The 15821-nt window shown below is 32.2% G+C and overlaps 5 protein-coding genes across 6 annotated transcripts; 2 read left to right on the top strand and 3 right to left on the bottom strand.

Annotated features, from left to right (window-relative positions):
* The first annotated feature begins 415 nt into the window (after positions 1-415).
* LOC111414984 (arginine esterase-like) lies at positions 416-1156 on the top strand. Its single transcript, XM_071196461.1, has one exon. The coding sequence runs from the start codon at positions 416-418 to the stop codon at positions 1154-1156; it is 741 nt and encodes a 246-aa protein (XP_071052562.1).
* Positions 1157-3973: 2817 nt separating this feature from the next.
* On the bottom strand, positions 3974-5932 carry LOC111414978 (uncharacterized). The gene is made up of 2 exons (XM_023046451.2): positions 5622-5932; positions 3974-5550 (listed from the first exon to the last, which is right to left on the bottom strand). The coding sequence occupies exons 1-2, from the start codon at positions 5742-5744 to the stop codon at positions 4483-4485; spliced, it is 1191 nt and encodes a 396-aa protein (XP_022902219.1). The 5' UTR covers positions 5745-5932; the 3' UTR covers positions 3974-4482.
* A 24-nt stretch (positions 5933-5956) lies between these two features.
* LOC111414980 (Sec61 translocon subunit beta) lies at positions 5957-6748 on the top strand. The gene is made up of 3 exons (XM_023046453.2): positions 5957-6098; positions 6176-6378; positions 6435-6748. The coding sequence occupies exons 1-3, from the start codon at positions 6096-6098 to the stop codon at positions 6520-6522; spliced, it is 294 nt and encodes a 97-aa protein (XP_022902221.1). The 5' UTR covers positions 5957-6095; the 3' UTR covers positions 6523-6748.
* Positions 6749-6777: 29 nt separating this feature from the next.
* LOC111414976 (glycerol kinase 3-like) lies at positions 6778-11543 on the bottom strand. 2 transcript variants are annotated; one of them, XM_023046449.2, is made up of 11 exons: positions 11092-11543; positions 10784-11042; positions 10523-10737; positions 10262-10474; positions 10098-10208; positions 9951-10050; positions 9540-9902; positions 9350-9487; positions 9217-9300; positions 6971-7018; positions 6778-6916 (listed from the first exon to the last, which is right to left on the bottom strand). In XM_023046449.2, exons 1-11 carry the CDS (start codon positions 11179-11181, stop codon positions 6801-6803), a joined length of 1737 nt encoding a protein of 578 aa, XP_022902217.2. In that variant the 5' UTR covers positions 11182-11543; the 3' UTR covers positions 6778-6800. The 2 variants fall into 2 exon arrangements, with proteins under 2 accessions (XP_022902217.2, XP_022902215.2); XM_023046447.2 differs by having other exon boundaries at positions 9540-10050.
* Positions 11544-13475: 1932 nt separating this feature from the next.
* On the bottom strand, positions 13476-15542 carry LOC111414977 (acyl-coenzyme A thioesterase 9, mitochondrial-like). The gene is made up of 5 exons (XM_023046450.2): positions 15205-15542; positions 14990-15057; positions 14684-14929; positions 14513-14628; positions 13476-14460 (listed from the first exon to the last, which is right to left on the bottom strand). The coding sequence occupies exons 1-5, from the start codon at positions 15276-15278 to the stop codon at positions 13561-13563; spliced, it is 1404 nt and encodes a 467-aa protein (XP_022902218.1). The 5' UTR covers positions 15279-15542; the 3' UTR covers positions 13476-13560.
* Positions 15543-15821: the final 279 nt, after the last annotated feature.

Genomic DNA, 15821 nt, shown 5'->3' with positions numbered 1-15821 from the left:
CCACAATATAATTAAAAGTTTTAGGTTAATATAATCTCAATCACTGAGCCTCGGCTTAATTACTCAAAAGATCTATAAGTCTAAGTCTGTTGATGAGTAGTCGAGGCCGCTTATGGCCGAGGCGCTACAATATAATGACCAGATTTAGATTAATATAATGATCAACATTTTTCCAAGATTCTTTCAAACCAAAATTTTCAAAATCGTAATATTGTACGTCATAAAATGATTATATATGTCAATGAACCTTCAAACATTGTTTAAAAAAATTATTTCTTATCTTATATATTCGATATTAACGTGTATTACATACAATAAATCCTATTCATTTGGTGTTCAAATACAAATAAGTGGAATAAGAGAAGGTAGACCATGCAATGAAACCGAATTTTCATATTACGTTTATTTACAAATAATGTATGGATTGAATTCGGTAAAATCTTGTGGTGGATCGCTTATAAGTCCGAATGCCGTGCTAACCGCCGCTCATTGTTGCTACAAAGGGATTAATGTGACCGCTTATAGCAATTTAAAAAAAGGAGGTTGGACGTATGACCAACAAAAATTTAGTTCAAAAATCATCATCCACCCGCTATTTAGATCGTTTGCTGGAGGAATTTTGTTTGATGTCTGCGTTATACTCTTCGATGAACCTTTCGAAATAACGAACACAACAAAAGTTGTCCAATTAGGCGGTAGCGATGTGTTTAATGAGTTATTAACCGGCGATAAAACCGTCTATATAGCAGGATATGGTCGCAACGAATATCAATGCAATAACTCCGAACGAATTCCACACGAAAAATGGAATTTGCAATGCGCAGAAACCAACGTTGTCACTCAATCGGGGTGTTATTCAATTTTATATCAAAATAGTGCGGCGAGATACTTTAATGATGAACTGATATTTTGTTCGATACCTAGTGAAAGCCAAGGAATCGATTCTAAAGGTGATAGTGGCGGTCCGGTTATATATGAACGAAGAGTTCAAGTGGGAATTATTTCTTGGGGTTTAGGACCGTGTTCAAGAAATTTATCCGTTTATTGTAGAGTAGATGCTAATCGATATTTTATAGAAAGAGCGGCTAGTAGTGTATTAATGAACGGAAAGGTCTTAAATAGTATGATTATTGTATTAATAAACTTTTTAAGTTAATTGTTTTTAAAATGTATGATGTGTAGCTTATAATATGTATAATAAAGAAAAGTGTTTACTTTTTTGGGAAGCCCCGAAATTAATATGGTGGGTAAGTTAATACTCTATCAGCAACCAGTTCGGAGATAAAAATGATTTTGTGTTAGAAAGAAGTAAAAATCGACAAAATTGCAATATCTTTATTATCTTTGAAAAATAAAACTGTATTTAATACTCCAATATATTATTTATTGTTGACTCTACCGGTTGCGGCTTAAGCCATCATCAGGAGTCTTGTCAAATATAGGTTAGGAATTTCATTCGGTATTAAATTTGAAGATTTATGTTGTTTTCCAACTTTAAACGGGCTCGTATATTTTATGTTAACTAATTTGTAATTAAATGCCTGAATAAGAATATATACTAACGAAACAACCATACCAGAAAAGTCGAAAAGTAGCGGCCAGAGAATCACGTTGCATTGAGAACATTTGGATTATGTTTTTAAATATAACCCAAATAACATTAAAATAACATTAAGTTTCGGGTTTAGCCGCACGTCTCTCAAGACGGCTAAACCCGAATGATTCTAGCTCTAGGTCTAGTGTTAGTTCTAATGATATAAAACTGGAACTAACACTAGATCTAGAATTAGAAACATTCGGGTTTAGCCGCACGTCTCTTAAGATGGCTAAACCCGAATGATTCTAGTTTTAGGTCTTGTGTTAGTTCTACTGATAGTGTAAAACTAGAACTAACACTAGATCTACAACTAGAAACAACCCGAAACTTTCTAATTGTGTAGTTCTAGGTCTAGTGTTAGTTCTAGGTTTAATTGTTATTCAGCGATAGATTGTTGTATGATTTAGCCGTTTTAAGAGAGCTTGCAGGAAAGACACGACGAGATAGAGCACAGAACAGCCGTATTTGAGAAGAGCTCAATATGTTGCTGAAATTAATACAGGCCGAGAGGATGATCGAAGTTAAACCGAGAACAACATAGGAAGAGACAGATATAGATTGCGCTAGTCTGGCAAGTCTTGCTGAGGAGGGAAAAATTCAGAAAATGAGATCCCCAACGTCACGTTAGGGGGCACTCTAGGCAGTGCCGGCGCTAGCAAATGAAGCGCCAGGGTGCGGGAACCGGAGTCTCCCCCCCCCTAAGCATTTTGGCGGAATGGGGAGCGCCCAAAATGCGGGGGAAAAATTAAAAATTCATTTTAATTTAAAAAAATTATAAAATGCATTTTAATTAAAAAAATATATATAATCAAAGAAATATAAATAAACTTAAAAAAGAAAATACTTCAGCAAAAATTTAAGAACTATACTGGTGAAAAACCAAACTTAAGGGAATAGTCAGGAATACTCTGGTCAGAAGGTTAATTTGCAAGAAAAAGTCTGAAATTGCAATAGTTATAAACTAGACTTCAGCAAAAAACAGGAATTACATTGTTCAAAGTCCATATGAAGTCTGAAATTACTGTTCAGAGAAAACAAAAAATTGATTATAAACCAAACATGATTTTTCATGGCAATATTTATGTGTTCAATAAAAAAATGCGAGGAATATGAATAAGAAACCAATGGCCCATTGTTATTGCACAGGAAATCACCAATACGGAAACTTTGCCAATGCAGGATAAGCACAAAAGCAAAGTAACAGCTGCAGAAATGAGGTACCGGGTGGTACAAGGTCCGTATAGATAATAAGAGGCTCCCAAAAAGATGATGATAGACACTCAGAAAGAAGTAGCTGTTAGTATCAAGAATGAAACATACATAACGTTGGCAGAAGACTAGATACTTCTAAAAAACAAAATACTGCTTTCTGAAGACTAGATACTGCTCTGGAAGATCAAATACTGCTTTCTGAAGATTAGATATTGCCGACAGGTCTAAATACAGCATCTAGAACACTAAATACTGCTTTCTAAAAACTAAAATTGCTTTGTGGAGACTAAATACTGCTTTCTGAAGACTGGATACTGCTGACAGGTCTAAGTACTGCAAAAGAAAGATAAGATATTGTTGGAGAAAACATACATAACGTTAGCAGAAGACTAGATACTGCTTCTAGAAGTCTAAATACTGTTTTCTGAAGACTAGATACTTCCGATAGGTCTAAATACAGCATCTGGAACACTAAATACTGCTTTCTAAAGACTAAAATTGCTTTGTGGAGACTAAATACTGCTTTCTGAAGACTAGATACTGCCGACAGGTCTAAGTACTGCAAAAGAAAGATAAGATATTGTTGGAGAAAACATACATAACTTTGGCAGAAGACTAGATACTGCTTCTAGAAGACTAAATACTGTTTTCTGAAGACTAGATACTGCCAACAGGTCTAAATACAGCATCTGGAACACTAAATACTGCTTTCTAAAGACTAAAATTGCTTTGTAGAGACTAAATACTGCTTTCTGAAGACTAGCTATTGCTAACAGGTCTAAATACTGCAAAAGAAAGATAAAATATTTTGGAGAAAACATACATAACTTTGGCAGAAGACTAGATACTGCTTCTAGAAGACTAAATACTGTTTTCTGAAGACTAGATACTGCGAACAGATCTAAATACAGCATCTGGAACATTAAATACTGCTTTCTAAAGACTAAAATTGCTTTGTGGAGACTAAATACTGCTTTCTGAAGACTAGCTACTGCTTACAGGTCTAAATACTGCAAAAGAAAGATAAGATATTGTTGGAGAAAACATTAAAAAGGCGCCGGGGCCCCCTTTTAGGCGGCACCCCTTGCATCCCCCGGTAGCGCCGCCTCTGACTCTAGGGAAGAGAAAGAAAAAGAAGGCCGCTTGTTCTATTAAAAAAAGATATTAATATAAAAAAACTATATTTCAATTGTGTATTATTAACAAAATAAAATTGGTTTGATGTTTTTTTCGAGAAGAAAATGCTTTAAGTGTACAATAGTCTTATCTCCTAACTTAATAAATCATTAAATATTCACAATAATAAATGTAATAATATTATATAAGACGTAATATTTCAAACAGTAACCAATGAGGTATCAGATAACCAGATAATTTAATTAGTTACCTAATATATTAGTCTAATACATAAAATAATCTTATAAACAACAATAAAACACACAGTCATAAAAGGGGGGCAGTATCACTTGTGAATTGCAGTTTTTCTTTTTTTAATAAAACAAAAAATTGAGATTTTTTCAACATTTTAACAAGGAATAATAAAAGTTTGATCAAAATGAAAAGTTAAAACGCGTTAAAAACTGTTCAATCACATACCAACACCAATGAATTCGATTTTAGAGCAATATTTGTACCTAAAACTTAAAATTTAATATCTTAACATAATAAAAATATTATTGCCAATGTTTCATTTTGCTGCGATGTGCGTGTAAATAACCGTGACTTTTAAACCTTCTTTTACAAACATTACAACTAAAATCTTGATGTAAAAATTGATTTTTTAATTGTGGACTAATAAACGGATGATTTCTCGTTCTACACCTATAATTTTGGGGCGAAAATCCGCGGTGTTTTTTAAATTTAACCGTAAATTCTTTTAATAATTCTAATGATGATTGATTTTGTTGATCTAAAGGCGAATAACATTGATTATTACTGCTACTACCTGGATTTGATTGATCACAATCTGTATGCCCTAAATAAGGATGTGATAAAGTATGAATATCTCCTTCTGTTTTAATATTTTCGATTTTTATATGATCTGACGTCGTCGGATAATTATATTCGTAATCGTTATCGTATTCATCGTCGTAAATTTCTTTTTTTATATTTATATCTGGTTCAATTATGACTTCTTCGAATTTAACTTGCGATTCGGGGCAAGGTTTTAACATCTCCTCGAAGTCGTTTTCATCTAACCACCGTTCGGATTCGTCCAAAACGGCGTTAACATTATCGTGAAAATGAGAAAAATTAATACGAAAATAATTATTCACAAAATCAGTTAATTTATCTAAAGGAGTTGGATCGTATTTAATACTTTCAATTTGATTATTTTCAAGTTTGTAACCGTAATTATAAAACTTTGTAAAATTTATTAAAGGTTTTAAACCGTTTATATTAAAACTAACTAATTGGGATTTAACTTTTTTCTCTTTCTTCTTATCATCTTCGATTTTCGTTAAAAGTTCTTTTAGCAACGAACACCTTATTCCTTTCGATACGTATTTTCTTTGCATTTTAGGTAGTTGTTGGGGGGATAATTTCGGCATGGATACTTTAACTTGGGAATTTTCGAAGATTTTCGACGCTTCATTTTCCGAGTTACCCAAAATCTCGCTTAGATAATTCTTTAGTACCGAAGTCGATTTGCAACACATCAAATTAAAATCGTACGATATTCGTAACTTTACGATACATTTTTCGCATATAAAAGCCGACCAACTATCCATTTCCAACACCTGCGAATTAAAAACGAAGAAAAATCAATATGACAGATACACCTCAAAAAAAAATTAAAAAATTTATTTACCATCCTCGTACAACTTTTTAATTTAACACTATAACTTATCGCATCATAATCGCGATTATCGATGTGCGTTAATTTTTCGTCGCTAGTTACGCATACGCGACAAAAATTCGATAGAAAATACATTTTTTTGGTCGCGTCCCGAAGAACCTACTTTCTATAAATGTCAGTCATAACTATCAAATGTCAAGATGTCACTTGTCAGTTTCATATCCAGCGTAACCAAACTTGAAAAACGAACGTAAATAAATCTTGTCAGGGGCGCCAATACAAAATGAGGAGAAATTTAGTGAGATTTAGTAATATTTCGTTTTATAACTAAGTCGTCTTGTTGTTCCTGGTTAATGATGACGTGAGCCAACGTGTCAAAATTTAACGCTTGTCGACGTCGAACTCGCCGTCAAATAGATTTCAACAGTCTTTGTAGCAACACATCTGGTTTATTTATTAAAAAAGTTCAATTAAATCTTTTTTATAATGGTAAGTTATTAATTTTTTTTTTATTAAAAAAGGTTGATTTATATCGTTGTTAATTTAACCTCAAAAAATTCTTTTAGCCAGCTTCCCCGAGTTCAACAAATGTTGGTTCATCAACTCGATCACCAGCAAAAGCAGCCGTACCAAGATCCGGAGGAGGTACAACCGTAAAACAAAGGAAAAGTACAACAACAACAACTAGTAGAGCTCGTACAGCTGGTGGTGGTGCTGGTTCGGTTGGTATGTGGAAATTCTACACGGATGATTCACCTGGAATTAAAGTGTAAGTCTCTTTACATTAATATTTTCTAAAATAATTAATTTTAATTATTATTTTAGTGGCCCAGTTCCTGTATTGGTGATGTCCTTGTTGTTTATTGCTTCAGTGTTCATGTTGCACATTTGGGGGAAATACACGAGATCGTAGGTTAAGAATCTTTTATGAAAAATCATTCCGTTTCTAAGTTTGTTATTTAAAATATATTTGCCCCATTGACTTAAAAAACGATTTTTTTTTGGAAGTAAAAGAATTAATTTTTTGGAAATGTTGGGTCGGTGGACGCATTTTTCTTTGTTTTGATCTAAAACATCCCATCATATCCACCATGTAACTTATATCATTCGTATAAAATATAAATTTTTATAAAACCTCATCTTTTTTTTAATTAATAAAAAATTGATGTAAATAAATAAATAATTAGTTTATTAAGGACGTTTTGAAATGTAATTTGCAGCAACAAGAAGAGTAATATAAGATATTATAAACATAGTAACTGTAAAAGTGCTAACTTCAGGTAAACTTTCTTCTTCTTGACCTTTACCTTTAAATACAAATCAAAAAGATTACTTAATAAAATTTGTTTGTGGGAATATACCTTTTTCTTTAATATTCATGCTACTTAATGCAGGTAAAGTGGGGAGATCTAAATAGAAAAAAAGATAAGTAATGAGTCAATTAAGTAATTCTAAAATAAGGATGGTGAATCTAAGAGGACTATTACATCGTTTAGTTCAATAAAAATACCGAGAATTTCATATAACTCGCAATATATGAGTGTAGTAATATAGCTTAATAGTTCAGCATTGGGTAGCTTTGCTTGGAAAAAGTGACGTCCTTATGATAACTTAATTTCGGTCTTAAGAGACGCACAGCTAAACCCGAATGTTTCTAGGTTTAGTGTTATTTCTAGCACCAAAACTAACATTAAACCTGGAACTAGAAACACTGCGAAACTTGCGACTAAACCCAAATGACTCCAGTTCTTAGTCTAATGTTAGTTCTAGTGACAGCGCCAAACTAAAACTAACACTATACCTAGAACTAGAATCGTTTGGGTTTAGCCGTCTTTGGAGACGTGCGGCTAAACCCAAATGATTCTAATTCTGGGTATAGTGTTAGTTCTGTATAGTAACAGTGCTAATGTAAATCAAGAACTAGAAAGTTTCCGGTTTAAAATTGAACGCATGTGGCGCTATCTGTTGGGAATATTTCGGAATTATTCAGCGAAGAACCGAACCACTAGAATACAGGTTGGATTGGGTTTATATATAAAAGCTCCAACCACAGAATAACGATTTGGAAAGTGTTAGGAGATTCCAATTAACGATCCGACTGGTTGGGAATTCTTCTGTCAACTACTGTCAAACAATGCCGTCACATTTGAATATCACACTGCATCATATGACATGTGAGATTGCATCTGACGAGCTTCTAACCAGTTACAACGTTAGCTGAAACAAAGCTATAATGTTATAACCTAATTATTTAATCATACCATTATTACTTTATTATACTCTTACCGAAAAATCACTTTAAAATGACGTTTTCATCTGTCATTCTGAACAAACTTCAACTTTTAAAAGTTTAAGTTGAAGTTAGCGGCAAATTAAAGAATATAACACGAATTGGAATCTATACTTTTTAAATTAAAAGAATGGTACTGGTAATAATTGTTATTGCTGTCTCTCATCATTCCCACTATTAATAATAAAATTGTTAGTTTAATTAAATTATTTTAGTATAGACGTTAATGCCATCTTACGGTGGGATTTCGACATACAATCAGTCAAAAAAAAATCGTTTTAAACATGTTCTAAAACGGTTCGTTATTAAGTTACAGCGGTGAATTTAAAGAAATTTACTTAAAGCTTTTCAGACCAATATTAAGTAGGCAGAACGTGCTTTTTGTTTTCAGTCTAGTACAAAATGGCAGATTATACTTTCGAAGAGATGTCCTACACAGGGTTACCAGGTTACACACACCACGAAGAGAGGTAAACGCAGTAAATTTGTATATTTATTGATCAGACCTATAGCTACAGAATGACAAAAATCTAATAGCATCATCCTTCCTTCTTCACATTAAAAATATATGGCAAAAGAATTGACGAAGCATATATCTGTAAAACCAAAGAAAAGGTAATGCCATCACTTCTTGGAACGGCAGTCGATTGCATACACTTGTCGAAGTTGATCAGCATGATCTACTGTTACAGACAAGTGATACACCCAAATCTTCAGCATTACCCCAGAAGAATTTATAGCTTGGCAAATTAATCTGTAGGATTAATAAAGTATCACCAATTATTCCCTCTTTCTAATTTCATTCTGTTTTTTTCCCATTTTCTATCAATTTCTGCCTTGTTCTTCTTCTTGTGCCCTTTTCCACGTATTTCTACTACTTCAGTGTCATTTTCCTCATTTTGATTAATTAGTTGTACTTCTTTATCTTCCAGCATAGGTACCTCACCAGCACTAGTAATAACAATGTCATCTTTTTCATCTTCTATGTCTGTCTGTTCAGAATTATGCAACGGGAGATTTTCTAATTCAACACAAACTTTTTCAGCTTCAACTTCCACTTTTCACTATACTTGTAACCTCACATCTGGATAAATAATGCGCCGAATAGATGACTACAGTTTAAAATAAGTGATTAAAATCGCCGGGACACAAAGAGTTAAGTGAAATTCACAGTATACTGAATAATAATTAAAACTATAGTAGATAGAACTAGAAAGTTTAGGGTTTAGGTGTACGTCCTCAGGCGCTGAGTGAACCTTACACTGAATTATAAACAATGTAGCAGTCCTTTTAGATTTTACCATACTTGCCTCTAACCTGTATCATCCTTATCCAAATCATCATGCCAATTTAAACTCCGCGCAATCGCCATTTTCCAATAATAATAACGTTCATTGCGCACTAAAAAATGAAATAAAAATAAATAAATCCTTTTTATTGTTGAAATTACTTTTATTAGTCATCTTTGGCATAAAAGTATCACTCGGAATATCAAGCATCGTTGCAAAATCCCATACGTTTATGCCATCGGCGTATCCAGCAGCCATTGCAGCACCAAGAGCTGTTGTTTCGGCCATTACAGGTCGAACTAATCGCCATAAAATTAATTAAAATAACAAAAATTTTTTGAATTTATATACCAACGGGGACGCCGCTATAATCGGCTTGAACTTGCATTAAAAAGTTATTAGCCGTCATCCCGCCGTTAACCAAAAGCTTTTTAATTTTGTACCCACTATCTAAAGACATCGCCTCGAGGATGTCTCGTACTTGAAACGCGACAGCTTCTAAAGCTGCCTTTACGATATGCCCTGGTTTTGTAGATTCGGTTAATCCACACATGACGCTTCTCGCGTCTTTTCTCCAATACGGGGCGTATAATCCAGAAAAAGCTGGAACGAAATAAATTTCTCCGCGAGAACCTGCCGATTGAGCGATTTCGTTGGATTCGGGGGTGGATTTTAAAACGTTTAAGTTATCTCTAAGCCATTGTAATGCGACACCTAAGTGGATAAGATGAGAGAATTGTGTGGATAAGAATAATTTTTTACCTGCTATTGCAATTGCTCCTTCTAATGCGTAAATAGTTGGTGCTTTTGGGCCAAGTTTATATCCAACTGTTGTTAATAATCCGTGAGTTGATTGAACTAACTAAATTATAAATTAAAATATTATTTTGATTAAATTAAATTAGGTACCGAAGTTCCTGTGTTGTATAATAAAAAACATCCCGTTCCATAAGTATTTTTTGCTTGTCCTTTTAAAAAACATTTTTGACCAACTAAAGCAGCTTGTTGATCTCCTAAACACTATTATTAAATAGAATAAGAACCGTTAAGATGAGATTAAAATAAATCCTTACTCCAGAAATTGGAACTCCTTTTAAAAGAGTTTCAGTAAGATAACCGTAAATTTCGGCGGAACTTTTAATTTGTGGCAAAATCTCAATAGGAATATCAAAAGTGTCGCATAAAAAAGTATCCCATTTTAAAGTTTCTATGTTCATTAACATAGTTCTCGAAGCATTGGTAACATCGGTGATGTGTAATCCACTAACAACACCCCCGGTTAGGTTCTAATAACAATTTTAATCATTTTGTGTTTAGTTTTTGTATTAATTTACCCAAATTATCCACGTATCAATCGTTCCAAATAAACAACGTTGTTCTTCGATTGCTTTTCTAACTTCTTCAACGTTATCCATTAACCATCGAATTTTTAATGCGCTAAAATAGGTGCTTACCGGTAAGCCACAATACGTTTTTAAAAAACTTTTACGTCTATACCCATTATCGAGTACTTTATCAACTGTGTCTGAGGTACGCATATCAAGCCAAACTAAAATTTTCTTTAGTAACTTTTAAAAAATAACAAAAAAAATCACCTAAAGCATTATATAAAGGTTTTCCAGTTTGGGAATCCCACAAAACAGTCGTCTCCCTTTGATTAGTTATCCCAATAGCGACTATATCCTCTTTAGAAACATCCAATTTTTGCAAATTATCACAAGTTACATCGATGGTTTCAATAATCGCTTTTAAAATTAACTCGGCATCTTGCTCAACCCATCCTTCAAACGGTGTTATGCTGGGTATATTAACTTGATGGTATGTTATGACTTCCGCTGTTTTTGCAGCAAAAACCTAACGGATTGAAATTTAGAATATGTTAGATAAGTTGTAATAAAGTAACCATAAATCTTGTGCTTGATGTTCCTTCATCTATAGCACCGACGAGGGGGCCAAAATCTTTCTTTTCACTTTTCATATTTTGATATGACATTTTTAATTTGTCAAATTAAATTATGAAGTTAATTCAAATATAGGTATATATCTTAAAATTAATAAACGTTACTTTTATTCAAAGTTATTTTATGACCGAGCTGAATATCAACAAGAAATAAGTAAGCTCAATGTATATTAGTGCTGGAACGGATATCCGGCCATTTTTTAAAATAATTTTTTGAAATGATCGAATTTTGCAATTTTCGCGGATTAAATTTTAAAAATTCGTATAAAGTCCAGTTCTTGGAATATGAGTATGAAAATCTGCCAAAGTGTTAATAAAAGGGTCCTCTTTCCAATGAATCTACCCGTTTTGAAAAATAGCTTTTAGTTTTTGAGAAAACAATATTTGAAATTTTGATAAAATTTTTGAGGTTGCAATTTTCATTGATAACTTTCAAAATTCGCTATAAAATTCATCTCTTGAAGGATCCTTGTGGAAATATCACCAATTATTAATTAAAGTATCGTCTTTTTAATGCAAAAAGCCGTTTTGAAAAATCGCTTTCAGTTCTAGAGAAATAAATTTTTGAAATGATCGACAATTTTTTCGAATTTTGCAATTTTCACCAATTAAGTTTTAAAAATTCGTATAAAATCCAGTTCTTGGAATATGAGCATGAAAATCTCCCAAAGTGTTAATAAAAGTGTCTTCTTTTCAACGAACCAACCCGTTTTGAAAAATAACTTTTAGTTTTTGAGAAAACAATATTTGAAGCTTTTATGAAATTTTCGATGTCGCAATTTTCATCGATAACTTTCAAAAATCGCTATAAAATTTATTTCTTGAAGAATCCTTGTGGAAATATCACCAATTATTAATTAAAGTATCCTCTTTTTAATGCAAAAAGCCGTTTTGAAAAATCACTTTCAGTTCTTGAGAAATAAATTTTTGAAATTATCAAATTTTGCAATTTTCACCAATTAAGTTTTAAAAATTCGTATAAAATCCAGTTCTTGAAATATGAGTATGAAAATCTCCTAAAATGTTAATAAAAGTGTCTTCTTTCCAATGAACCAATCCGTTTTGAAAAATAACTTTTAGTTTTTGAGAAAACAATATTTGAAGTTTTGATAAAATTTTCGATGTTGCAATTTTCATCGATAACTTTCAAAATTCGCTATAAAATTCATTTCTTGAAGAATCCTTGTGGAAATATCACCAATTATTAATCAACGTATCCTCTTTTTAATGCAACAAGCCGTTTTGAAAAATCACTTTCAGTTCTAGAGAAATAAATTTTTGAAATGATCGTCTATTTTTTGAATTTTTTAATTTTCAGATTAATTTTTAAAAATTCGTCTAAAATCCATTTCTTGGAATATAAGTATGAAAATTTCCCAAAGTGTTAATAAAAGTACCCTCTTTCCAATGAACCAACCCGTTTTGAAAAATAACTTTTAGTTTTTGAGAAAACAATATTTGAAATTTTTATGAAATTTTCGATGTTGCAATTTTCATCGATAACTTGTAAAATTCGCTATAAAATTAATTTCTTGAAGGATCCTTGTGGAAATATCACCAATTATTAATTAAAGTATCCTTTTTTTAATGCAAAAAGCCGTTTTGAAAAATCACCTTCAGTTGTAGAGAAAAATTTTTTAAATGATCGACATTTTTTTCTAATTTTGCAATTTTCGTCGATTAAGTTTTAAACATTCGTATAAAATCCATTTCTTGGAATATGAGTTTGAAAATTGTCCAAAGTGTTAATAAGAGTGTCCTCTTTCCAATGAACCTACCCGTTTTCAAAATAGCTTTTAGTTTTTGAGAAAACAATATTTGAAATTTTGTTAAAATTTTCGATGTTGCAATTTTCATCGATAACTTTCAAAATTCGCTATAAAATACATTTCTTGAAGGATCCTTGTGGAAATATCATCAATTATTAATTAAAGTATCCTCTTTTTAATGCAACAAGCCGTTTTGAAAAATCGCTTTTAGTTTTTGAGAAATAAATTTTTGAAATTATCAAAAACTTTTTCGAATTTTGCAATTTTCACCAATTAAGTTTTAAAAATTCGTATAAAATCCAGTTCTTGGAATATGAGTATGAAAATCTCCCAATGTGTTAATAAAAGTGTCTTCTTTCCAATGAACCAACCCATTTTGAAAAATAGCTTTTAGTTTTTGAGAAAACAAAATTTGAAGTTTTGCTAAAATTTTCGATGTTGCAATTTTCATCGATAACTTTCAAAATTCGCTATAGAATTCATAGATGTACCGGATATCCGGCTTTTCGCAAAATCACTATCCGTTCCATCACTAATATATATGATTTAAATCCCAAGTTATTAAGTATATTTTATTAGCAACAATCAATAACATATAAAATAAATAAAATTACACACATCCTCTTTTTTACCCATTCACATTTCATAGTTTCGATTGCGGCGGATTAGTATTAATCTTGGCTTGTTCATCGATTCCAAAATTAATAGGTTCAAAATCGAAGGGATGATCACCTTGGTTCGATTGAAGAAATTGGCGGAAATGTCTTACACCATCAATATACATCATAGTTTCGTCGTACGTTTTCGGGAATACTTCTTTAACCAATTCGTCGACTTCGTAAGTAAAATGAAAACTGTTTGTGGTCGTTTTTGTGTTGGTGAGTATATCGTAAGTTTGGGCGTAAACGATAACTTGAACGTAAACGCCTTCAGTGTAAACAATATACGCACTCATTATAAGGATCATGTTCATCAAGACGGGTTTTGAAAAATTAATATCGTCTATGCATCGTAATAGCGGCCGTCGCCTCCCAAATATCCTCACCAAACTGTAACTTAAATCCGCTGCTTTTCTCATTAAAAATCCACCGAAAACGGTGTTGTGTAAATTCCTGTTTTCGGGGTGAATTAGAATGATGTTTGAAAATTCGCATTCCTCCATCCAAATAGATCCTGGGGGAAGTTTTATTTGATTCAAACTGATTTCGGCTTCTACGATAGTTTTTTGGAATTTATCGTGGATGAGTTTTTGTTCTTCCGCGGAAGGGACGCTTCTTTTTAAATCTTGCATTTTTAATTTAATTCGTAATTTTTTTCTTATTTCTCCTGCTTTTGCGAGTTCTTCTTCTTGCGGCGTTGTTGTTTTTAGGGGATTTATTAACGCCGCTTTACTATTTATCGCATCTCTTACTACCAGGAGAAACAACGCTTTCGTTATTCTTTTGTACGCGCCACCCTCCTTTTGATCTAACCAAACCAAAACTTCTATGGAGCTAGTTCCTACCCACGTTACATGTCCCGAAATTCTTATATCACTGTTTACCTGTAACATATTTTGATTAATTAACGATTTGATTATTATTATGATGACCAACCTTAGGATGATAATCACTAAAATCAATTTTGTTGACTAAAGCTGTAACTATTGTGTAAGGGGAATGATCCTTTGGGCCAACCAAAGGATTTTTAATGTAATTTTGAGCCACCGCCACTAAAAATTAAAATTAAAAGTATAACTAAATTAAATTATTTGAATTAATAAAAACCAGCAAAAATATCCATGTCTTCTAATAATTTATTGAGGCGCACAAAACCAGTTATGCTAACCATAAGTTCTTGTAAATCGTCATTCGTAGCTAAGGGAATAGCCGCAACTGTGTAACTATCACGCATCGTTCTTGGTGGTAATTGTTCCCTTTTCGTAGGAATTAATTTTTGCAAATGATCCCTAGTTTTAGGAAGTCGTCGATATCCTCTCTCAATACCCATCGTTTTAGCTAATTGCTTCACGACTAATAATTAATTGAAACGATTTCAAAATACATTTTTGATTTAATAAAGTATGCACCAACCTGAGCTAACAGAGGGATGATTTTCCGTATGGATAGACTGATTTTCGTTTGTTGCCATCTTTTCGGTTCTAAAACGAAAATGATTTGATGCAATTTCTACGACGAAAATTTGGATATACCGATAAGCTATGAATGGCGATCAAATTACTACGATAAGTTATGATACAACAATTACGAAACAAATAATTTCACAAGTGCAAGTTTAAAGTTCATACCGTATACGTAAGCACGAGAATCCGCTCGCTCTTATTACACTTGAACCACACATTTTTATAATTTTTGTTAACATTCTTTTCAAAAATTAGTACACTTGACACTTGTACTTATGAAGTTTATGCACTATTTTGTGTGGTTACGTTACTGTCAGTTTTTGGCACATTTTAGCATATTTTGAAATTCACCAAATTTTTTATCATTTATTTACAAATATTACATTATTTTATAAGTGTGTTACTTGGATGAATTATATATTAAATAATTTATGAATGAAAAACATCTTATTTTTGCAAATGTGGTGTTATTGGCCAAATATATTTGGAAGTTTACTTTGTATGGCACAACTAAATTTAGATTGAACTTTAGTGTACAGTTTGGATGTTTTCCAAGTTATTGAGTACAAGAATAAATTTCTAGAGCTTTTTTGATTATACACTTGAAGCACAGTTGACTAATTAGCTTCTCTCTTTGTTGGATGGTCCTGTATACTAAAACAGCATACAGTAAAAGAAAAAATCAAGCAAGAACGAGTCTAGAATGCAACTAAAAACCATTACTTCCTAATTAATGCTCAGAAAAAAAGAAGCAAACTAACATATACACAGTTTGCTACAAG

The sequence above is a fragment of the Onthophagus taurus genome, chromosome 6 (genome assembly GCF_036711975.1).
Source record: "Onthophagus taurus isolate NC chromosome 6, IU_Otau_3.0, whole genome shotgun sequence".
NCBI classification, from domain to species: domain Eukaryota; kingdom Metazoa; phylum Arthropoda; class Insecta; order Coleoptera; family Scarabaeidae; genus Onthophagus; species Onthophagus taurus.
Note: the sequence above shows the minus strand (reverse complement) of the source record. Positions and strands in the feature narration are given on the sequence as shown.